Below are 25914 nucleotides of genomic sequence, written 5' to 3' on the forward strand. Positions count from 1 at the left end.
CAAACGCGCGCGCGCACAAACACACACACACACACACACACACACACACACAAACACACCCACAAGCTCATACACACACACACACACACACACACACACACACACAAACACACAAACACACCCACAAGCTCATACACACACACACACACTCCACACACACACACACACGCACACACACACACACATACACACTCTCACTCAGCCGTGCTGTGTCCCCATAGGAGCACCTGGGTGGGATGCTGGAGCTGAAGGAGGACCTGGACAAGGATGAGTGTAAGCAGGAGCCGGAGCTGGTGTACGAGACCAACTGCCATTGGGACGGCTGCACCAAGGAGTACGACACCCAGGAACAGCTGGTCCACGTAAGCATGGACAGGGGGCCGGGGGTGGGGGGGAGGGTTGTGTGTGTGTGTGTGTATGGGGGGGGGGGGGGGGGGTTGTGGGACTGACACAGGTGACACATGGCTAAATGAGCCAGTGGGGTGTGTTTGCGTGTGTGTAAGTGTGTGTGTTTAGGGGGGACGGGGTGACACAGGTGACCATGTGGGGCTAAAGGAGCCGGTGTGTGTGTGTGTGTGTGTGTGTGAGGTGGGGGGCATGTTGGGGTGTGTGTGTGTGTGTGTGTTGGAGGGAGAGCACAGGTGCCAATATGCATATCTGAAAGGGTTATGGGAGGTTATGCAGCTCTGTCACAAGACACTCAGCTGCTCCTCTCTGTCTGCTAAAGATAAATACCCGTCTCAGAAACACAGGTTGGAGTGTGAGGGGAACTCGGAGCATTAGTTGCGTAAGATACACACTTATTCATAGACAAAAACAACTATGTGGCTAATATTGGAAAGCCCTGGTAATACACTTTAGGAGGCAGGGAATTTACAGGTCATGCTGACACATAACATATGCTGCATTCAGATGCATTGGTCCGAATTGTCGTTATTATTGTTGTAGTAGTATCCCATGTCATGTTGTGTTACGTTAAGGCTCGGCTGTTAATTGGTCACTGTGGGAAATCCATACCCACAGGACAAAGGAACTTAACACCTCTTCAGTGTATATTTGAGATTACTTCATACCACACTTAACAAGGCTTTCAGGAGTTGATGATGTAGTTAAGCAAGGAAGGGCCAAAGTAAAATCCCTGACTGTGCATCTCACAGTAACAAGAGGTCAGCATGACCCCCTGACCTGCCAGAGCTCTTTGACCTCTGACCTTTAGGGTCTGGTGTAAATCTGTTGTGTTGGGCCCGTGAGTACTCCCTGCCCCATGGTCAGGGGTTTAGGGAATGACGGATGGACCGTCTCCCAGGGACTCATCCAGGCTCCGCAGGCTTGACCATGGACATGAATCGAACCACCCCCCACACACACACACATGCACAGTTAGCCATTTAAGTTACACACCACACAAAATAATCTGTGAAGCTCTACTTGTACCAACAGGAGAAACACATGAACCAAAATAGCACATGAACTATGAATCTAAAAAACACATACCAAAACAAGTATACGGGTTCTGCCCAGAAGTACTCTCTCTCACACACACACACACACACACACACAGAGAAGTACAGTACAACTTAAATACTAACGGGTTGAGTCACACATCCTTTGAAGTTTAATAAAGTACAATGCAAATGAGTTTGTGCAAGACTAGACTAGTTTCACCTTTATCTTTATTCAACCACATCGGTAGGGATGTCAGGCACATCTTATAACTCAAACACACACACACACACACACACGCCACAGCACAGGAACTAGAGGCCTGGAGCATTCCTGACTGTCACTGAAGCAGAACGGCACAGAGAGAGAGAAAGGTGGAGAAAGAGAGAGAATAGGAAGAGGGGCTAAAGAAAGGGAGGGAGGGAGGGAGGGAGGGAGAATGAGAGATGCAGAGACAGAGAGAAGAAATATGAGGGGATGAAGAGAGAAGAGAGGAGAAGAGAAGAGCGAAGAGAAGAGAGGAGGTGTGAGAGAGGGGGAGAGTGAGAGGAAAGAGTAGAATAACTGTTGAAAGAGAGAGAGGAAGGAGGAAAAAGAGGAAAAAGAGAAGAGAAAGACAGGGGAAAGGGGTGGAGAAGGAAAGAGAGAGAGAGAGAGAGAGAGAGAGTATGGGGAGAATAATCAAGTGGGAGTGAAAGTTGAGGGGTATAGATTGTGGCCATTGAGTGGCAGCCCCAACAGAATTTCCCTTAAATGACTCACACACCCTAAAAGACACAAACCCACACACACACACACACACACACACACACACCTCTGGATGTTTATGCTGGTCAGGGCAATCGCATCACGGGTCAGGAGGAGACAATGGGCGCACTGACACTGAAGTCCACAACTGTAAACACACTCGACCTCGGCCTCGTCAGCCACAGTGCTATCAGGCTAACCTCAGGCACAAACACACACACACACATGCCAGTGAAACTAAAACACACTCAGATCTGTGTGGTAATTTTATGTTATTTAGCAAAACACACATAGACACACACACACACACACACAAACAAATACACACACACATGAAGACCAGACATCACAGACCTCCTCCTCCCTCCATGATGTACTGATCAAAGAAGAAGAGAATTGCAGGGCAGCCTTCCCGACAAAAAAAAAAAAAAAAAAAAACGTACAAATACTAACAAAAAAAACGCCGCCTCAACTTTGTAGAGGAACATTCCTTGCAGATGGCTTGCCCCGTAAAAGCCCAGAACTGGTGTGTTTTCACAAGCTGCTAACAGCCGTGAGCCGTGAGCGGGCCTTTAGAGGCTGACCCCCCGCCTGCCGCCGCTGGCATTGCATTGTCTGTAGGTGCAATGCAGGGGAGCGGTGTGACCAATTTAGGGCTTAACACAAAGCCGCTGCACACAAAGAAAAGGTCAGTTCCCACACACCTTCAAGAGACCTCGCAACCACCTCCCCCTAAAATAGCGCACACACACACACACATACACACATACACACACACACACATCCGGGAACCTCAGGGGCTCATGTCCTCTCACACTCCAATCAGGAGGAAATAAACATGCTGTTCTTGTGTGTGTGTGAGTGTGTGTGTTTGTGTGACGGGGGGGGAGGGGGGGTATACATGTGTGTGTATGAGAGAAGGAGAGAGTGAATGATTGTGTCTGTGTGTGTGTGTGTTTGTGTGTGTCAGAGTAAATGACTGAGTGTATGTGTGTGTGTGTTTACATGTGTTTTGTGTGTGTTCGCAGCACATTAACAACGAGCACATCCACGGGGAGAAGAAGGAGTTTGTGTGCCGCTGGGAGGAGTGTTCACGCGAGCAGAAGCCCTTTAAGGCCCAGTACATGCTGGTGGTGCACATGAGACGCCACACCGGGGAGAAACCACACAAGTGCACTGTGAGTATACAACACACACACACGCACACACACACACACACACACACACACATACACATAGACATATACATAGACACAGACAGACAGACCCACACACACACACACATACGCACACACACACACACATATGCATAGACAGACACACAGACAGACAGACAGACACACACACTCATACACACACACACACACACACACATACATAGACATAGACACAGACAGACAGACACACATACACACACACACAAACACACACTCACACACATACACAACATAAACACACACACACACACACACACACACACACACACACACTCCCTTACACACTAGTGACTTCTGATCTCTGTGTGTTGTCCATTCCCCTGCCTGTCTGTGTTGTCCAGTTTGAGGGCTGCGCTAAAGCCTACTCGCGCCTGGAGAACCTCAAGACCCACCTGCGCTCACACACCGGGGAGAAGCCGTACGTGTGTGAGCACGAGGGCTGCAACAAGGCCTTCTCCAACGCCTCGGACCGGGCCAAGCACCAAAACCGGACACACTCCAACGAGGTATGTGGATAGGGCACAGGCACACAGACACACACGTACACGCACATCCACAGACACCCTCCAACAAGGTATAATAATTTTACTTTTCACTGTTTTTGATGAAGACACACACACACAGAGAACTGAATTCTGTTTGAAACTACAAAGTCTTTCCCACCGCACTTGAAGAAGAATGCATCCATGATGATCCATCTGATATCACCAGAGAGCCTTTGCGCTACGCTAGGCACCTTAAAGAGTTTCCCCAGCCCCAGCAGCAGGAGGTCTGGGGTTATTACACTGCGTTTCCCCCTCTCATGGTCGGGGCTGCTGGTTAGCGGTCTCTCCTCCCACCGCATTAAGAAACTACAAACTGCGTAATGTGATGTAAATTTGCCATTTTTCGGCGTTGGGTTACAAATTTGGTCTAGAATTAGATTTGTCGCCGTTCTTCCTCATCGCGCCGAGTGATTGTTCCTGGACGCCCAACCATATCCCATTAACCCATGTGTGTGTGTGTGTGTGTGTGTGTGTGTGTGTGTGTGTGTGTGTCTGTGTGTGTGTGTATGAGTGAGAGAGAGAAAGTAAATAATGAGGTGCAGAACTAATGAGCAAGGCTACCCACAATGCATTAGTGAAAATCAGTCGCATCCCCACAGAGAGAGAGAGACCACCTGCAGATCGTGAATACAAAATTAAAACTGGAACCATCTCAAGCCTGTGACTATCCATCAGAGAGGGAGAACAGAGAGGAAGAAGAAAGAGAGAGAGAGAGAAAAGAGAGAGATAAAGAGATGGAGAGATAGGACTACAGGATCCTACCCCCATTCCATAGATCCACTCGTCTTTATAACATTATATCACATTAGGCCATGAATCACACCCGATTACCGCAAGGGAAATCAGCATGTCGTACATGTATAATGTGTACGCCTAATTGCATATTTACAACCACAGCTACTGCCACCAGCAACAACAAGCACATCTAATCGTCATGCGAATGGGGGGGAAATGAAAGACTAATTTAGAGTCATATGTTTGAGAGTTAAAGCTCGGACGCAGTGAACACACAGTTCACACACAACACACAAACACACACACACCGTATGTGTGACTAATTCAGAGTATGTTCAAGAGTTAAAGCTAAGACGCACAGCTGCTGAGACAGGCCATGTGTTTTGTCTCCATAGAAACCGTACGTGTGCAAGATCCCCGGCTGCACCAAGCGCTACACGGACCCGAGTTCGCTCCGGAAGCACGTGAAGACGGTCCACGGTCCGGAGGCCCACGTGACCAAGAAGCAGCGGAGCGACATGCCGCGTCCGCCTCAGCCCGAGAACGGCGAGAACGAGGCCGGCTCCAAACTGAGCGGCCGGGGAGGAGGAGGAGACACAGAGGGCGGTCACAGCGCCTCCAGAGGAGTGGAGGACTACCTGCATGTCAAGTCCATCAAGACGGAGAACTCTGTGGTAAGATATCACACCATGTCACTGCACTCCTGGCTAGAACAGATGGACGATGCGTCGCCTGGGTGGGAGCTTACAGAGAGGTGTGTGTGGGGGTGGGGTTGTGGAGGTGGTTTGGAGGTGGGGGTTATTTCTTGGCTATTTTCTACCAAACCCTTCAGATAAAAGGTTTAAAAATGCCAATGGTTTTTGAGTTACCTTTTGCAAAAAATCCTGCCTTTTCCTCAGTAACCTGGCTATATCCTGGAATGTAACCTTTACTTGGATGAGTAAATAACCTTCTATCCTATCATTAGTGGGAGTACTCTGCCCAGGAATGTTTATGATCCCACATGCTTCCAAAGCATATGCATAATCCATTACAAAAATCCAATCAATTATACATGAAAGGTCTGGTGGCTGCCTCCTCTGACACCTACTAACAACAGCATGTACAGTTCAAACCAGAAGTTTACATATCTTATACATACACATGCTAAAGTTGACTAAAAAGAGGAATAAAATTTTGAAATTGATTTTTTTATTTCTCTTTTTAGTCAACTTTAGCATGTGTATGTACAGGGTATGTAAACTTCTGATTTCAACTGTTAATATTACTGACTGACATACTCTTTCTTCCACTCGTCTAACTCTTTTTCTCTGTGTACTGTACACATCTGCTCTTTTTTGCTTCTAACCTTTGCTTATGGACAGACATTACTAAGGTGAGCCCTTCTGTGCATGCGCATGTCAAAAACTTGTGTACTTTTGTCGGGTGTAACATTCAAATTTCACGCTGTACGTTTATATAGCTGCATGTTAGTTAATGTGACAGCATTGCAGTCTGTCAAGGCAGCTTGTTTATGAAGTTCTAGCTGGAGTGCTGTAGAGCAGCTCAGAGCAATATCAGAATAATCATGTTCTACACTGCGCTGAACACAACTGAACACGGAATGTGGCGTATAGCCCCTCCCCCCTGTCAGACACGGAACCCCCCCCCCCCCCCCCCGCCAGGTCCGTGGACGTTCCGTCCCTCTCGATTCAATTCCGCCTCCTCGGGATGATCTAACAGACGTCTGTGCCACACAGATGAAAGCAGGCCGCCCGCCACCCGATTAGTATTCTGACTTTGGCACCGTCGCCTCCCCATCCCTCCTCCTCGTACCCCCCACACACACACACCACACACACACCCCCCCCACCCCTCCTCAAAGAGTCCCTAACAAATACTGCCAGCAATCACACTGTGATCAAACCCCAGTGTTTTAAGTTCACTTTGGGCCAGAATGTGTTTGCGTCTCGGCAGACTTTTGAGGGGAGCGATTATCACAGAAGGAAGGGGAGGGGTGCTGTGTTGGTGAGCCTCCCCTCTCCCCTTTGTAAAAAAATCCACCAGGCTGATGAATTATTTACAAAGAAGCCTTGCCACAAGAAATATCAATTTGTCAGACATTTAAGCGGGATTAGTACAGTGATCACAGGAGGGTATGGCCCTCAATGAAACACACTGGTGAAGACACATGTAGGTGCTGCTTTGATTGGCATCTTAAGCTGCTCTTTAGCCTTTCCACATCAGACTCTACGGAGGCGGTGTGGTAGAGTCTCTGTGTGTGTGTGTGTGTGTGTGTGTGTGTGTGTGTGTGTGTGTGTGTGTGTGTGTGTAACGAAAGAGCAGTTAACAGAAGATAAAAACCACTGGTGTTGTGAAGAAAACATCTAAAAGAGCATGCTTGAGGCGGCAGTGTCTTAAATTCACAGAGAGATCGAAGAGCTATGAAGTGTGCAGCCGTCCCTATACACCAAACTCTCATTATTTACTGTTAGTCGCTCCTGAAACCGAAAAGCTCTGAATTAGGTTTGAAATTGTTCATCTGGCCATCCCTTTTGATCATATATTTTACATTTGTTTTATATATTTGACCTTGTATATATTGTTATACTTTATATTTTTACAGTGATCATAGAATATTTTTTCATTTTAGTTTTGTCATGTGTACCTCTTGTATGCCTTCTTTCTCCATTCTTATTCTCATGAGAATAAATTCAAAAAGTAATAAATTACTCTCCTGAATTGACACCAGTGGATTACTTCCATACGCTCTGATGATGGCTATCATGAATGACTCTTCCCTCCTCTCCCTAACCTTCCTCTACTCCCCTCTCCTCTCCCCTCCTTTCTTCTCTTCTCCTCTCCCCTCCTTTCTTCTCCTCTCCTCTCCTCTCTTCTACTCTCTCCCCTTCCTCTCTTCTCCCCTCCTCTCCTCTTCTCTCCTCTCCTCTCCTCTTCTCCTCTCCTCTCCGTAGATGTATCAGTCCAGCCCTGGCGGTCACTCATCATGCAGCAGCGAGCCGTCGCCACTTGGCAGTGCCACCAACCATGACAGTGGAGTAGAGCTGGCGATGACCAGCGGGGGCAGCATGGGTGACCTAAGCGCCCTCGACGAGCCCACCGCGCTGGGGCTCGGGTCCACCGCCGCCGACTCCACCGCCGCCGTTGTCTCCGCGGGAACCATGTCGGTCGGCCTCCACCTCCGCAAAAACGCCTGCAACACACTCAAACTGGACCACCTGAAGAGGGAGAAGCTGAAGACGGTGAGGGACTCCTGCTCCTGGGCCAGCATGCCGCCCCCGGGCATCAACACCAAGCTGCCGCCCCTGCCAACCAGCGGTGAGTACCGACGCCACAGACCATAATCAACACCCAAATTATACACACGACCAGCAAATGTTGTTTTTAGCATTTCTGCACAAATGCACTGTTTTTGTATGGTCTTTGTAGTCAACATCATTGTAAATGAGGACTAAGCCTTCAAGAGTTTAAGGCGGGGATCACATTAGCCTGCGGCAAGCGGCAGGTTTCCTATTGTTCTCTATTGTTTGGCAGCGGAACGGTGGCAACGCTGGCGTAACGTTAGCGTTGAACAAGCTGAGCGTTGAACTTGGTTCAACTTTCAAAGCGCAACGCGAGCATATTCAATTGACAAACCGCTTGTGTTGCTTAGGAACGAGACAAAATTTATTGTCGCTTGCCGCTGGCTGATGTGATCCTTGCCTAAATCAATCAATTCAAATCATATGGTCCAGATCTGTGAGCTTCCTGTAATCCAGCCCATGTCATCCCAATGTCTCTAGGACTGAGTCACACAGAACTGATGTATGTTATATGTTACATCCAAGCTCAAATACAAATACAAATGCAAAGTCAGTGGGTTGGACAAGATGATTTATCAATGATTTATTGATGATTTATTGATGATTTATCTATGACTTACAATGATTTCTCCTGATGACTGACATGTTCTCATCTGCCACTCAGGTTCCATCCTGGAAACGTCCGGCAGCAGTGTCCCCCCCAGCCAGATCATGGGCCCCCGTCTGAGTGACCTTTGCCCCGGCGAGGTGACGGTCCTGAGCCGCCTGAGTGAGCGGCGCGACAGCACCAGCAGCACACTGAGCTCGGCGTACACCCTTAGTCGCCGCTCGTCCGGCTTCTCCCAGTGCTACTCCAGCCGGCGCTCCAGCGGCGCCTCGCAGCTCGGCAGCGTTGGGGTCGGCGGCGGGCGCCCGAACAACATCAGCTCGGCCGACTCGTACGACCCCATCTCGGCCGACCTGTCGCGCCGCTCCAGCGAGGCCAGCCAGGGGGCGCCGGTGTTCCTGAGCCTGACGCCCGCGCAGCACTACCGCCTCAAGGCCAAGTACGCCGCCGCCACCGGCGGAGCCCCCCCGACCCCGCTGCCCAACATGGAGCGCATGAGCCTCAAGAACCGCGTGGCGCTGATGGGGGACGCCGGCGAGTCGGTCGCGGGGTACCCCTACGGTCACGCGCCCGCGGCGCCCAGGCGCTGCAGCGATAGCGGCTACGCTAACGCGAGCATGTTGCCGCACGAGGCGCCGGGGCGACTGCCGCGGAGGGCCAGTGACCCAGTGAGGCGGCCGGGGATGGAGCCTCTGACATTGCCGCAGCGTTTCAACAGCTTGAGTCACGTGAGCACCCAGCAGCCAATGGGGTTAGGCGAGCGGCAGCAGCTGCACTTGCAGGGGTACATGCATTCCGACGGCAACGGTAACCTCCAGTGCGGCGCACCCTACGCGCCACGGCCCCCCAGCATCTCCGAGAACGTCGCCATGGAGACGCTAGCCTGCGGGCAACACGGCGGCGAGGACGAGCTCGTGCTGCCGGACGACGTGATGCAGTACATCACGTCTCAGCCGGAGGCGACCCAGACTGCCCCGATGAACGGCTTCGCCCCTCCGACGCAGGATTTCCACGGAAACCAGCTTCCCCTGAAACAGCACGCTCAACAGCAGCAGCAGCAGCAGCCGTGTTTCTACCAGAGACGGATGGCCATGGTGGACGCCAACATGAACACGAGCCCTGCCAGGCAGCCCCCACTGTGCCATATGAGCCCTGGCACCCAGCAGCACGGGCAGGGGCAGGGGCAGGGGCGTGGGCATCCGCCCTCGCCTGGCTCGGTCAGGACCAACCTGCCGGTGCAGTGGAACGAGGTCAGCTCTGGCTCAGGGCCGACAGACGGTTCTCCCGGCCAACCCAAGCAGAGCTTCGCCAGGGAGCGGCAGAACCTCCCCGTCGCCGGCAGCGCCACCGCCAGCGGCGTCCAGCACAAACACCAGCTGGGCCCCTGCCAGAACCTGAGCCCCAACCAGCAGGTCCGACCAATGAGCCAGAACCTGGCCCACCACCACCACCACAACAACCAGGGCTTCAGCGCACAAAGGGGCGGCGCGGACTTCCTCTCCCAGAGGATCAACTGTGTCCAGGCACAGAGGCAGCAGCAACAGCAGCAGCAGGGGATCAACCACAATGAGCAGGTCCGGCTCCAGCACAGCTACAACCAGGGCCTGGTGTCGGCTGACGTGAACGGAAACGCCATGCAGACCCAGTACCCGCCCTGCGGCAGCGTGGCAGGAAGTGGGGCAGATCTGCTGGGCACGGGCGTCGGCGGTGGCGGTAAGAGGCTGAGCCAGCAGTCCTCAGACGTGCAGAATAACAGGTTGAGGACTCAGCTCGCGCCCAGTCAGAGCCATGTCACTTTCGAGCCTAATCAGGAAAATTACTCCCAGATGAACTCCAACCAGAAGAGTTACGCGGGCACGCCAGCGTCCCAGCTTCCTCTTCTGCACGGAAATCAGGGGGTCGTCCAGCCAAGGCCGCCCACAGAACCCAAAACCTCCAGCCAGAGGCTTTCGGGGCCAAGCACAATGCAGCAACCTGGCTTCCCTCAGTCGACCTTCAGTCCCGCTTACAGCTCCTCCGAGGCAAGCCCGAAAAAACCTGGCATGATCACCCACAACACGACAGACGCCAACGACAACGCCATGTTCTACACTGGGCAGATCCACATGTTTGAGTCCGACAACTTGAACCTGCAGACGTCCTCCTGCACAAGGGACAACCCGGACGACTCGTTGGTTACCATGGCGTCCCCGGGGACCAATCAGGTGTCGAGTACAGTGGACTCCACCCATGGCTTGGAGCAGCCGCAGATTGATTTTGACACCATGCTGGACGACGGCGACCACTCTAGCCTCATGTCTGGCACCATCAGCCCCAGCATCCTCCAGAACCTATCCCAGAATTCCTCTCGCCTCACCACGCCCCGCAACTCTGTCACGCTGCCCTCGGTCCCAGCCGGAGTCGGTAACATGGCCATCGGAGACATGAGCTCCATGCTGTCTGCTCTGGCAGAGGAGAGCAAGTTCCTCAACATGATGTCTTAAGAGCCTCGTGTAATCACTCACACACACACACACACACACACACACACACACACAGGAGGTGGAGTGACAAACAGTGGCCGTCTGACATTTATTACTTCTGAACTATGGCCTCCGTGCACTGACCGGTCTTGATGCCTCCCCATGACCCCCGCAACATTACTTGTTACTGAACTATTGAGACCACATTCTTTCAACGACAGATGTAACTGACAAACCACCTGACAAGCTTCCTTGTCGAATATGGACCCTTGCCACCTACAGCAGCAGAAAACTGAACAGGACGCTAAAAAGAGGAAACGATCAAAAGACTGACCAATCCTATTTTATTTTTATTTTTTGTTTTGTTTTTATGGCAAACATATCTGATCTGTATAGTATCAGTTAGGAATTTGAAATAGTAGTCTCCTTCCATTGAAAGCCATATTTTGCCTTAGATGTGTATACGTATGAATATATGAACAAGGGTGGATGTAGAGTAATTGGCGAGCCACCCTTTCCTGCGCTGCCGTCCGGATGCAGTGATGAGACGTCAGTTTACGAAGTGCCTTGCTATGCTAACGCATACGCATGTGCATATGAAAGACTCTAATTCACATGCTAAAAAGTGTTTCAACCAGGGAAAAATATTCAATGTATATGATTTTTTCTTTACATTTTTTTTTACTACATCATAGTTAAATAGAAATCATCTGTAAATTCTGTTAATGACCTGGTTTTGACAGTCATGATTCCATTGAGTGTTACTGAGACCAGATCCTCAGCCATGACACTACAATCCCCTACTTTAGCAGTAAGCCAGTGAGCAGATCCAACCAGTTTAAGGTTTAGGGGTCAAATGACATTATGATTGCTGCCACTGACTTACAAGGACATTCGTCTGATTGTCTGGTACTTTAAGATTTGTCTTACAAACAATGCTGCGCTATAGGGGCACTGTGTTCTGGAACTGGAATCTCAGCATTGACCAAGATGGAATATGCAAACTGAAACTAAAAATGAGGGGCCACATAGCTCAAACAGTAGGCTACTTCCTCTTCAAGAGTACTGGGACTTTGACTCCAAAGGACTTGATGCTGTCGTCTAAGTTAAGAAGCCGTCTTTTTGTATACTTGTTATGACCCTCCATGTGGTGGGAAATGTATATATCTTTTGTACATTTTTATAAAATACAATATGGCTGTTTTTGTACTGAACTGCAGCGTGGTGTCTTTTTCTTCCCTCTCTGAGTCTGTTTGGTTTGCTTTCATGATCATTCATGCACCTCTCAGGGGAACAGGAAGAGAGAAAGAAAAATGCCAGTAGTACTTCCTGCACATGGTGCAGTTAATTTAACTGGTCCCCAGTTTAATTTACCAACATGACAGAAGCATCTGTAAGAAAAAGTTCCTCTGGAAAAGTAAAATAAATAAATCAGTAAAATAATAAAATTAAAAAGTGAATAAATAAACTCAAAGTTTTACTTCATGTATACACCCCCCTCTCTCTCTTTGTAGACCACTTTTAGTGTATACTCTAAGACATTTTTCTGTCTGTCTCTCTCAATTCAATTAAATTCAAGTGAGCTTTATTATCATGACAAATATTTTTGCATTGCCAAAGCAGAACATTTAAACATAAGGTTTACATAGAGAATCTCCCTCTCTCTCTCTCCATTAATCTGTATTAGCAGACAACTCAATGTATACTGATCACACTGTATAGTTTATATACAGTGATGGCGATAGTGTTGTCACGATACCAAAATTATGACTTTGATACGATACCTGCCATAAATATCACGATGCTCGATACTGAAACGATACTACGGCGAAATCCTAAGATATCTGGAAAAGAAAGGACTAATACCTCCTCCAAGTGTATTAAGTCATTTGTGTTGAATTCGGTGCTCTTTTGTAGTGTGCAGGTCAATTCTGGGTTCTAAACTTCTAAACTTCCTACATAATTATTATTTTTTACAGTCAGTAAAATAGTAGGCCTACTTTGTGTGATTAAGGCCTTTATTGTTTGTTATAGTTCATTTGTTGTGTTGTGTTTTGGCAATAAAGTAGCTATAAATAGCCAAACTAGGACTAGCAAATCACTGAATGCTATGCCTAATCTTTAGGCCATCTGATGTACAGTATAGGCTACCCTAGGCCTTCCCGTGTTCATGGGATTTCATTGACAGTTGCAAAGGGAAAAATGTGAGGATAGTCTTCTTTGCGCCCAGTGTACAAGTACGACGTTCCAACCATTCAGGTCTTCGTCAGATAGGCCTACACCATTACCTGTTGCAATATATCTGTGTGCATTACATTACGTCTATTTCTTTGATAACATGATTTGCTACCACGTAACAATAAGCCGCTATTATGATGGTAATATGCTGTGGGCTTTAATTAGCGCATATCGGGTAGCCTATCGGCCTATCCTACATCTGGGCAATAATTACTGAACAAATTGCAGTCTACATGCCATGACAAAAATTACCAGTAGTACTGACCGAACATGAAATAGATTGTTTGGTAGTGTTGTGTGTAATGTTATTCTGGCGTGAACATTGCGCTTTCATCACGTTAGCACCCTATGATTACAGCTCGTTATGTTTCGTCAAAATGATTACAGCTCGTTATTTCTCGTTTTTTCTTCTTTGAATTCTTAAAAAAAGTTGGGATATGTCTGCGAGGTGTTTAGCCAATTTCCATGCGTAGCATACTGCTTTTAAATGACTTTGAAACATATTTTACAAACTAGCCCCTGTGTACCTGATGGCTTGCCTTCACTATTCGCGATGTATCCAAAATAGTTCCAGATTTCACATCACCTTTTGTTTTATCCACAAGGCCGAGGACTGTCGGCAAAGAACTATGTTGACGTTGCTGCGCACTCACTCACTCAGAGCTGCCTGCTTGACACGCCCACTTGCCTAGATGCGTGCAAGGAGCAGTGAGAGCAGCAGTTCACACAGACACAGAACGTTATTATTTTAATAAAGTATCGATTCTAAAAACGTCGGAAATCGTATCGTTTTTTGTGTGAAGGCATCGTGATACCTTTTTAGTATCGATACACAGTGCAACACTAGATTAACCTGACCCTAGCCAGATGAATGTCGTTCTGCTTAGCTCCGCCTAGCTTCACTCACATCCATCTGGGACCTCTTCCATTGAGAGTGATTTCCCCAACCAACTTTATGGTTTAGCCAATCAGGACGCAGGGCGGGAGTTTCATAGATGTGACATAGAGTAGAAGCGACTGTGAGTCTGTTATTAGCGTCACGAGTTGGCTTCGATGTGAGTGGTTGAAGTAGCACGTCAATAGATGACGGACAAGTGGCTTATTCAATCATATGCAAGCATTTTTTGATTAGGCCCAGCCTTCTGAAGCAACACTTCAATGGATCGGTTCCAGATGGATGAGTGGAGCTAGGCGGAGCGAAATTCATCTGGCTATTGGCAGGTTAACACTAGATGGCGATGAAATAAACCTCTTCGGTTTTAAAGACATCCCATTTCTCCCAGTAGCAGAGCCAGAGTGGACTGTTCACCACATCACAGGGGCTGAAGTGTTTTTCGCACAGCACAGCACCTCCTTTAATGTTGGAGCGATATTAGTGTTGATTGCTTTAATAATGTACAAGCAAACTTCTCTTTCTTTGAAGTCATATTTCATCCCCTCTCTGCTGACAATGCATGATCTCTCAGAGGAGCGCCGGCGTGCCAGGCAAATATTCGAAAAGACACAAAACATCTTTCATGGCAATTACACGGGCTTTGAAATGGACCCTTCTCTCAAACAGCAGCCCTGAACCAGATTTTTAACACTGGCACGAACTCTGTTACCAACCGTTCCAAAAAAAGAAAGAAAGAGAGAGAGTGTGTGCGTGTGTGTGTGTGTGTGTGTGTGTGTGTGTGTGTGTGTGCAAGGCGCCCACTGTGCACTTTCTAAAGTTAGCCTGCGTGTTGTCCAAAATTAACAGTGGCAGACGGGCTCAGAGGAGGGGGGCTGGAGATGGCACATTAAACAGCAGAGGAGGAAGAGGAGGAGGAGGAGGAAGATGCCGAGAGGTCCGGGGACACCCTCTCCACTGTGAGCTTCAGGAACAAATGGTTTTGATTCTGACAGGGAATTCTACTGAGGATACGTTTGATGTGGAGTTTTTGATTGCTGGCATTTCTTATTCTCTCTGATAAATGGAGCTGAGAAAATAGCCCGAGGATATGACCCTTTTTTTTTCGGCGTCTTTTTCGGAAGCAAAAAAGAGGCATGAAACCCTCCTCAAGGCAGGAGACGGAGGATTGACTTAAGTTGATTTGAAATTTGCAATACCTTCATTAGACTATGATTACATCAAGGGGAAATTTTCAAAAACAAAATGGGAGAAATCTAATCAGAGTAGACAATTACAATACATTTGGCCAGCTCCCCACCTGTCAGTCGTCAAACTACAGCATCAGGAGCCCGGCTTACTCAGAGTTGCACAGGGTTTCATCGCAGATCGTCATGCACTCAGTGGAAAACAAGTGAACTCCCCCAATCTTTCAGCTGACTTTCACTCAAAAATCTTTCCCTACACTTGGGAAACAAGCATGGACAAAGTACAGCACCCGCATGTCAAAAAGTAACACACTATGACCAAGCAATGAAAGCTACAAACATAGAAACCCAGGGGGGTAATCGGAGAACACGAGCAACAGGGCAAAAGCAACAAGGGGCAGGTGAACACAAGAGACACAACTAAAATAGTTGTAAAACCAGATTCAAGCTCGACATCGCGGTCACGTCATTTCCAAAAACATCTTCTGGATGTCATGGAATATGTTAGGTGATGATTCTTGCGGTATTTGGGGACATGGTTAGAATGGGGCGAAGCGGAGATGCACATGTTCCGCTATAAGAACAGAGCACACCAGGCTGGCAGTAACATTCTTTTAGTGTTGTTGCTTTTCCTGGAACAGGGTTCTGCTCATGCGCAGTAAGCAAAAATGACCTTAATTATGCAGGTTAAGAGTCGTTCTGATGGTTCTACAACACTTTCTGGGTCGTTTGGTGGGTGCTTTGTCTCCCCCTATCGCTTCTCAGCGGAGAAAACGAATATGCAACTTTCTGGACCCGTGTGTGACCAGAGACTTTCTAATGTGGAGACATAGCACTCAAAAAATACTCCATAGAAATGCATGGGGCTAGTTTGTCACGCCAATATGGCCGTTGTCTACACATATCCCACCCCTTCCTCGGCAAAACGTTGACATGTGAATACATTGAGCCAATCATGTGGTGTGATGTGAATACATTGAGCCAATCATATGGTGTGTTGTGAAGACATCATGCCAATCATGTGTTGTGATCTCGCCGCTGGAGCAAGATTGGTGTCGTGAAGCCTTGCGCACGCGCAGTTCGACCCAAAGACTGTGCCCGATGAGTGCCCATAAAACGTTGGTATATGGCCGCCGAGTGGAGGGACTTGCCTAAAAGGACTTTGGTGTGACTCAGCAGAAGTATCCAATCGCGCCTCGAAAATGTAGTCAGATTGTAGTTTCAAAGAAGACTGCAAAACGGATGCCGACTTGGCTTTGTTGCTGTTGAAATTGTAAGTAGCCTACCCTTGGGTGAACTTCGTCTTGTGGTTTGGTTTGATAGTCTCTTGAACAAAGTGTTTGCTCAACCATTTTATTGTGAGCCCTGTATGTGTTTAGCTTGGTTTCTTGATGGCTAGCTCGCTAGCTAGTGGGGGTTTAAGCGCAGCAGTCACTTGCTACCAAAGCTGCAGGGGGAGCTGTGTAGTGAAAAATGCGAGCCCAAATCCGGCGAAAACCCAGAAACAGCGGAGGAATAACCAGACCTGCATAGTGCTTCTTTAATGCACTCTTGATGCGTGGTCACAAAAATGTTGGAGGCATGCAGCACCCGCCACAGGCCGCATTGATGACGGAGTTTTTGTTACATGCACACTCGCACCGCCGCAGACTGCAGGCTCAGGACTGTGCCAGAGATGGAAACAACAGCTTACAAGAGGCACAGGAAGTAAACAAGACTACTACAAAAGAAAAGGCCAAAATCGTGACACTAAAGCCTAAAACAAGACACAAATTGTGATGGTGTCGTACCACACAGAATTCTGCAAACCAGCGACAACCCTATGGGGTTAAACAACTGCAGTACCAGAGCAACGTGCTAATAAATACAAAGCTAACGTGTTTTCAAATTCCACTAAGCAAAAAATATATATTTGTGCTGCGAGTCACTTTGGATAAATGAACGCATGTGATGATCAGACAGGTCAGAGAGGAGAGAAAGGAGGCGCAGAGTGTAAACAATGTCTAAAGTATTTAATGTACACATCTCATGTATGGTGCTGGAAATGTATACAAGTATTTGGCAACCACACACAGAAATCACAAGAAACCAAACGAAAGCACACCCACACACACACACACACACACACACACACGCCTGAGTTCAGCAAATAGCACTTAAGGGTGTTTGATCCACTACCTGCAAATGGAATGAGACTCAAGGCTGAGTAGTATTCACTCAGATACTGACCCACTCTAGAGTTTGCAATCAGACAGAAACGATACCTGTGTTCCCACTTGCCCAAAGTTTCAGTACAAAGTGCAGAAATGTGTGTTCGACTGATCCGGATAAAAAAAAACCCAACATGTGTGAATTTGGCCCCAGATGAAGCGCTTGAAGTGAAATGTGGAAGTTGTACAGAGGGATCAATAGATCCTTTACTCTCCCTCAACTTCTCCCTCTGAAGCACTCTCAGATCCTCACAAGCAGACAGACAGACGGACAGACAAAGACATGAAGGGAGCGGGAGACAGATGCAGGCAGACAGACGGATGGATGGATGGATGGATGGACAGATGGACACAACAGACAGACAGGTTTTCAACAGCCTTGCCGACAGGCAGTATTACCTTCACTTCAGCTTTGGCTAAAAACCCAGGTTTTACATACATATTCCACAAGTGAGAGAGATTGGGATTAAGAGATAAAAAGACAAATTGAGACATAGAAACATGAGATAGAGAAAAATGACAGATTCAGAAATTCTGTGTATGTGTGTGTGGAGAGTAAATCAGTGAGTGATTGAGCAGTGTGTGTGTGTGTGTGTGTGTGTGTGTGTGTGTGTGTGTGTCGGCCGTTCCTGCTGTCCTGCTCCTCTTTAGCGTGATGATGGAGGAGATCAGTCAATGGCCCACAGACACACACACACACACACACGCAGCCCAGCCCATATGAAACTATGAGATGTCTACACTACAGCTAACCACTTCACCATTCAAACCAGCAGAAGCACTGGGGCCAGACACAGAGCAAAGCACAGTAGCAGGCACTGGAGCCTCCACAGACACACACACACACACACTGCTTTGTCAGCTGCCCCTTCTGTGTAGCAACTCCTGTTGCTCAGAGCCACTCTCCACATGTTGAACACTACGGGGAAAGACATCACTGCTCCTGATATAAACTGCTGATATTAACTAGTGCTGACCTACATGGCTCTTTCCTCTGTCACACTGTAATCACAATTGCTTAGTCTCTAGGTGTCCTTGGTGTTGTGGAGTAAGACATTAATTTATATGTAAATAACAAGTGAATAACAGGTTAATTATTTTTATATCTCTATGATATATTTTATATCTCTCAATGACTATATTGCACTGTCCTCATGTGGTGCTTTGAATCCATTCTGAAGCTGAGCAGCAACCAGCAGCAAATAGTAGATCACACCTCAAATATGGCACACGAAACAGGCAGTGAGGCGGCTACGCTAACTGGAGCAATGCGCATACACATACTACACACAGAAGCACGCACGCACACACACACAGGTGATGACACACTCACACACACACAGGTGATCACACACACACAAACACACACAGATAGACATAGAGGAGACGACACACACTAACACACACACACACAGTCGTATGTAGAAGCGGTGGGGTGAGTGTCACGGGAACCTGTGGTGACAGGCGCTAATGGCAGAGGCCCTGGGAGAGCATAACTGTGTGTGTGTGTGTGTGTGTGTATGTATATGTGCATGGGTAATGTGTATGTGTGTGTGTGTGTTTGTGCATGTGTGTGTGTGTGTGCATGTGTGTGTGTGTGCATGTGCATGTGTTGTGTGTGTGTGTGTGTGTGTGTTTATGTGTATGTGTGTATGTATGTGTGTGTGTGTGAGAGAGAGAAAGAGAGAGAGAGAAAGAGAGAGTGTGTGCCACTGGGCTAATGATGCTTTAATAGAGTGCTGCTGTCCTCCTCAGCACTCCACTCCACTGCTGCTGCTGCTACTGATGGATGGGACACACGGCCACATCACTGAGCAGAGAGCACAGTACGTCTAATCAATCAATTAAGAGAGAGGGGGAGAGAGAGGGAGGGAGAGGGGGATAGAGAGAAAGACAGGGAGGAAGAAGGGGGGAGGAAGAGGCAGAGAGAGGGAGAGAGAGATAGGAAGAGCAAGAGGGAGAGGGAAAGAGAGAGAGGGGAAAGAAGAAGCACAGAGAGGGAGGGAAGGAGAAAGGGAGGAAGAGAGAAAGAGAGGGAGAGAGAGTATGATAGGGAGAGCTAGACTGAAGGAGAGAGGGGGCCGAGCAATGACAGACACGCAGCAACCCTACCTCCTTATTCAACGGACACACACACACAAACATATGTATGCACACATAATTATTCACACACAAGCCATATCCCATATCCACACACACACACACACACACACACATTGAATGAGAAATATTTTTTATTGACAATATCCGTTGTTAGGGTTAGGGCACAACTAAGTTACGACAGGCATAGCATTGACAACTACTACACATATTTATTACATAATAGACAAGAGACATGAGAATTATTCATTCATAATTATTGACATGATAATTATTAGTTAGATTACAATGTAACCAAGTTATAGTTACAGGGTCAGTAAAATGTATTTATTTACATTTTATTTATGTTGATTTAAAAACCAAAATAACAAAATAACCAAAACAAGGTCTGGTAACAAAGGTATTGCTTTAGTCATTGCTGCCTTAATTTACTGAATAACCTTCAAATGCCTTATCCTCTTATCCTCAAATGCCAAAGTTTACTAGTTGCACTTTTACTTTTTATCTTTTCTTTCAGATAATTTGCACACAAACATTGACACAGAAAAAAAAGTCAACTTTTAATAGGGCAGCTATTTGACTCCTTGAGAACAAAGCTTTTATTCAGGGCGCTGAGGATGTGTGTTTTAAATGCATGACCTTGATTAGAGATCAATCAGAGAGGTTTCAGAATATGCGTCGGTACGCTGCGCCTGTACCACGCAACACACACACACACAACACACTCACTCTTCCACTGGCACCGCGTCACAATGTCCCGCTTTTAAAATTCAATATTTGCGTCTGCAGTTACAGCCCTTTCTCAGGCATTAAGCCGTACGTCACGTGTTAACAAGGCCAAATCTTCCCCACAAAAGTCACCGTGCAGCCCCAGATTTCCTGCTGGCCCGTAATGTCTGTGTTGATGGATAACGCTCTGGGATTCTTGATAGGTCATTCATTTTTATTAAAAGAATATCATGTAAATTCCTCTGTGTGCGCCTGGCCACAAGCCCCCGAGAGACAAAATTAATTTATGAATCAATTTGAGTCGCTCCGTCTCCCTCACTTCAGCTTGGCCCCGGCTGGACGGCCGACACTCACTGATATAAAAATCTGCAGATTACATTTTTTTTCCCGCCTCTTCGTGCGGGAGCCGTTCTGTTTCAGAGGCCACGCACAATCCCATTTGGAAGAGAATCATTTCCTAATAAAGCAGCGGGGGCAGCGGCGGTAGAGGCGGCGCCACAAAACCCAAAAGCCGAGGAACAGGAAGGAGAACAGGACAGAGAGCAACGCTGACAGCAGCAGCAGAATCTGTGACTTTACTCAACCACACACACACACACACACACACACACACATTACAACACACATGTACACACACACACACCAGACACACACACACACACACACACATTACAACGCACATGCATGCACACACACACACACACACACCAGACACACATACACACACACATTACAACGCACATGCATGCACACACACACACATACACACACATTACAACGCACATGCATGCACACACACACACACACACACACACACACACACATTACAACGCACATGCACACACACACACACACACACACACACACACTAGACACACACTCACACGCATACACACCTGAAACTCTCAATAAGACATGGGCAGCACCAGCAGAGGGCTGAGTCGAGTGTTTATGCGTGTGCATATATGTGTGTGTGTGTGTGTGTGTGTGTGTGTGTGTGTGTGTGTGTGCGTGTGTGTGCGTGGGAGGAGGAGTAGATCAGGTGTATGTATGTGGGGGCCGCTTTAGATCTCTTCCCAATCATGGGATGGGATGAGACATTGGGCTGGCTTCTGCTTCTGCTACAGTGTCTGGAGAGGAGAGGACACACTTTTGAGTTCTGAGATCGTTGATGGCATCAGGAGGCCATAGGGTGTGTGTGTGTGTGTGTGTGTCTATGTGTGTGTGTGTGGGGGGGGGGGGGGGTCGTGGAGGATGAAAGCAGCCCACCCGCCCCCAGCTCCCCCCCACGAAGCTCCAAACTACAAAAGAAGCTCCGATCTCTGACACCCCGAGGTTCCTCGTCAGGTCTGGGTTCGTCTTGCTGTCACAAGGAACCAGCCAGAGCCAGAGCCAGAGCCAGCACCAAACAGCAGCGTACACTAACACAAACCCACTGTGCCATTGACATTAAAGAAAAACAACTTATCGGCCATATTGGCAAAACAGTCCAGTGTTGGCCAAGAATATTGTTGAGTTTTTTTTTTGTTGTTCCTTCCAGGTGCTTCACTTCTGACACTTCTGAGTACAAAGTGTCACTGTTCAGCCTTTTTACAGTCACTGTTTGGTAGTTGACTAAAAAGAGGAATATAAAATCATCTTTTGGAAATTGATCTTGATCTTGGAAAATATCTAACCTTTAAGGATACCAATTTTCTCTGTGAATGAATAATGTATCATAAATAAATAAATGTTCTTCCTTAAAATACAGGGGTCAAGTATTCGCATCCCTATGTTAAATTCCCATAGAGGCAGGCAGATTTTTATTTTATAAAGGCCATATTATTTTTATAAAGGCCATTTATTTCATGGATCCAGGATACTATGCATCCTCATGCATCACATACGGCACCCTTCACCATATCTCACAATTAGCATGGGGTACTTTCCATGAGATCATCTCTCAATGCAAATCAAACCAACTATTACTGTAGGCTAACTGAAATAAAACCATGGCAATCTCTAGGTATGGTGAAGGGTATGTGATTATGTGGGGCTATTTTAATTCCAAAGGCCAAGGGAACTTTATCAGGATACATAGTATCCTGGCTCCATGAAATAAATGGCCTTTAAAAATGGGTTTAACATGGGTTTAAAAACGTTTGAGCCTAAGTGTGCTATGCACACTGATGTTTTTGTATTTTTATTGTGGCAGCCTTTACCCTTAACAAACTTCTCCCTTTGGAGACCTAATAAAGTAACCTTGAACCTTATTCCAGAGACAAGAACTATCTAGAACAGGGAAAAGAACCTTTTGATCCGAGATTTAGTTCAGCTGAGGTAGCCTAACCAGTACGGACATGTCTGGTCTGCCACATGATTACTCTAGGGAGGGCACGACGTAAACATGTTGACGTGTACATACCTCACACCAAAGTCAACTTCATTTGACTCCATGGCCTCCTAATGAATAACTGCACTAATTAGATACGGTAATTGTTATTAAGCTTTTTCATAATCGCTCTCCTCCCTCGCAGAAAGACAACACAAACACACTTCAACATTCCAACAACTCCTTCCTCGCAGAAAGACAACACAAACACACTTCAACATTCCAGTCTGTAACCTGATAAAGACCTTTACTGGTGCAATTTAGTTTTGTTTCGAGCATCAGCTACGGGGTATAAAATGAGTCTCTGCAGTAACCGCTTGGCAGCCTGGCGCTTCTCTGAGGTTGAAATCAAAAGGCAATAACTCTGTGCATGTTCTAGGACGTGATACATTTATGATGGTAAAACGTGTGTCTCGGCAGAAGCGTCAGGGCTGGAGCCAACATCATGTCATGTAAGGTACGGCTGCACTGCAGGGAAGACAACCAATCAGACTCCAAACACAACCCATCAGGACATGTCAGCCAGAGGTTTGCTTATTCTTCAGTATGTGTGTGATCCAAAGGGTGTGTGTGTGTGCACGAATCGGGGATCATGAAACCAGTCTTTAAACACAACACATCAAGACATGTCAGTGAGGTGGTTGCATGCTATTCAGTATGTATGTGATCCTATATTCGTGTGTGTGTGTGTGTGTGTGTGTGTGTGTGTGACACAAAAAACACAAATATGCACGGACGCCACGCGCTCATGCTCACACACACACACACACAGACAGACAAGCAGACAGACAGACAGACAGACAAACACACACACACACACACACACACACACACACACACACAGACAGACAGACAGACAGACAGAAAGACAGACAGACAAACTCACACACACACACCCACAAACACAGACAGACAGACAGACGCAGTCATTGGAGTGTTTTTCCAGAGTGAGTGGGCCACGGGGCTGCAGAGTCCGTTGAGTAAGTGCACGTGGTGGCAAGAGAACCCCAGTGCATTCTGGGAGTGTGTTTAATGATGGCGGCGACGGTGGTCCCAGCAGACCCCCTCCGCAGTCACCGGAGGGGGTCAGAAGAGCCTGAATATTTCAGCCGCGCCATGTGCGTGTGCGTGTGTGTGTGCATGCGGAGCAGAGCTGAGGAGAAAAGATCGCTGGACGGCCGGGCGGTCGGAGGGCCTGGGGGGATGCTGGGAAAAGCCCAGGGGGCGATTTATACGCCCGATTAATAACTCATGCCCACACCCCGCTGCGCCGGCCGGCTCCTGCCCCCGCTGATTAGAATAGGACCACCGCACCGGCCAATCGCACCACGCGGCGCACGTCAAAGGCCAAGTGTGTGTCGCTGGTGAATATTAATATGAGCCCCCTGCATAATGCTGTCCAGGAGCAGGGGTCAGCTGTAAGGAGGGTCGTTTGTGCTGGGAGAGAGTGTGTGTGTGTGAGTGCCAGGCTTCAGGAGGGTCGTTTGGTTTGCACTGGAGTTAGGAAGACAGAGGGTGTGTGAGTGAGTGTGTGAGTGTGTAAGAGTGCAATCTCAATGCCAGCTGAAAAGCTGAACAGAAGAAACCCATAAAGTGAGGTAGATGGAAAAATGTGTTTGTATATATGGATGTGTGTATGTGTGTTTGTTCATGTGTGTGTGTGTGTGTGTGTGTGTGTCTATGTGGATGTGTGTGTGTGTGTGTGTGTGTGTGTGTTTGTCTATGTGGGTGTGTGTGTGTTTGTCTACGTGGATGTGTGTGTGTTTGTCTATGTGGGTGTGTGTGTGTCTGTGTGTCTACATGGATGTGTATATGTGTGTGTTTGTTTATGTGGGTGTGTGTGTGTGTGTGTGTGTGTACGTGGATGTGTGTGAGTATGTTTGTCTATGTGTGTGTGTGTGTGTGTGTTTGTTCATGTGTGTGTGTGTGTGTGTGTGTGTGTCTATGTGGATGTGTGTGTGTGTGTGTGTGTGTGTGTGTTTGTCTATGTGGGTGTGTGTGTGTTTGTCTACGTGGATGTGTGTGTGTTTGTCTATGTGGGTGTGTGTGTGTCTGTGTGTCTACATGGATGTGTATATGTGTGTGTTTGTTTATGTGGGTGTGTGTGTGTGTGTGTGTGTGTACGTGGATGTGTGTGAGTATGTTTGTCTATGTGTGTGTGTGTGTGTGTGTATGTTTGTCTATGTGGATGTGTGTGTGTGTGTGTGTGTACGTGGATGTGTGTGAGTATGTTTGTCTATGTGTGTGTGTGTGTGTGTATGTTTGTCTACGTGGATGTGTGTGTGTGTGTGTGTGTGCACATGTGCATATGAGTAATTACAGGGGGGATTCTTGACTCATGAATGTGAGTTAAATGAGAGAGAGAACTGAAGTAGAGAAAAATAAAGAGAGAGAAAGTGACAGGCGGAGGTGAAGATACAGCGAGAGAAAGGGAAAGAGAGGGAGGGGAGAGACAGAAAGAGAGAGTGAGAGAAAGGGATAGAGAGGGGGGAGAGAGACAGAAAGAGAGAGTGAGAGACTGGGCCTCCTGCACTTTTGGGGCTTTCTGCGAAACTGCGCTAAAGGAGACAGTGTGGTGTGGTTTGGGCGAGGCTACATGGGGGTGTCGTGGAGAAATGCGCTTCAGCTGCAGACTGAACCCCCGCACATAGCCCCAAACACAGGTGCTGTTGACAGGACACACACACACACACACACACACACACACTCACTTGGGTCCTCTGGGCCCTCCACCAGAGCTGACAACCCCTATCCATCCAGAGCACCACCATGGCACTCTCCCCCATGCAGGAGAGATATCTGTGCAATGTGTGTGTGTGTGTGTGTGTGTGTGTGTGTGTGTGTGAGTGAGAGAGAGAGATTTCTCGAAATCATACAGGAAACATACAGTACCTGCATCTTTGCAGTGTGTGTGTTTGTGTGTGTGAGAGAGAGAGAGAGAGAGAGAGAGAGAGAGAGAGAGAGAAGATGCAGCAAACATATCTGCATCTTTGCAGTGTGTGTATGTGTGTGTGTGTGTGTGTGTGTGTGTGTGCATGTGTGTGTGTGTGTGTGTGTGTGTGTGTGTGTGTGTGTGTGTGTGCATGTGTGTGTGTGTGTGTGTGTGTGTGTGCATGTGTGTGTGTGTGT

The 25914-nt window shown here is 47.6% G+C and overlaps 1 protein-coding gene across 1 annotated transcript in view; it reads left to right on the forward strand.

Annotated features, from left to right (window-relative positions):
* LOC121698888 (zinc finger protein GLI2-like) overlaps positions 1-12250 on the forward strand; it is a 94470-nt gene extending 82220 nt beyond the window's left edge. Inside the window, exons 9-14 of the mRNA XM_042081387.1 lie at positions 222-362; positions 3219-3368; positions 3749-3913; positions 5083-5361; positions 7642-8005; positions 8654-12250. Of these exons, the coding sequence (XP_041937321.1) occupies positions 222-362; positions 3219-3368; positions 3749-3913; positions 5083-5361; positions 7642-8005; positions 8654-11079 (3525 nt within the window). The 3' untranslated portion in view covers positions 11080-12250. The remainder of the gene's footprint in view (positions 1-221; positions 363-3218; positions 3369-3748; positions 3914-5082; positions 5362-7641; positions 8006-8653) is intronic.
* The last annotated feature ends 13664 nt before the right edge of the window (positions 12251-25914 follow it).

This window comes from Alosa sapidissima, chromosome 23 (genome assembly GCF_018492685.1).
Source record: "Alosa sapidissima isolate fAloSap1 chromosome 23, fAloSap1.pri, whole genome shotgun sequence".
NCBI classification, from domain to species: Eukaryota; Metazoa; Chordata; class Actinopteri; order Clupeiformes; family Clupeidae; genus Alosa; species Alosa sapidissima.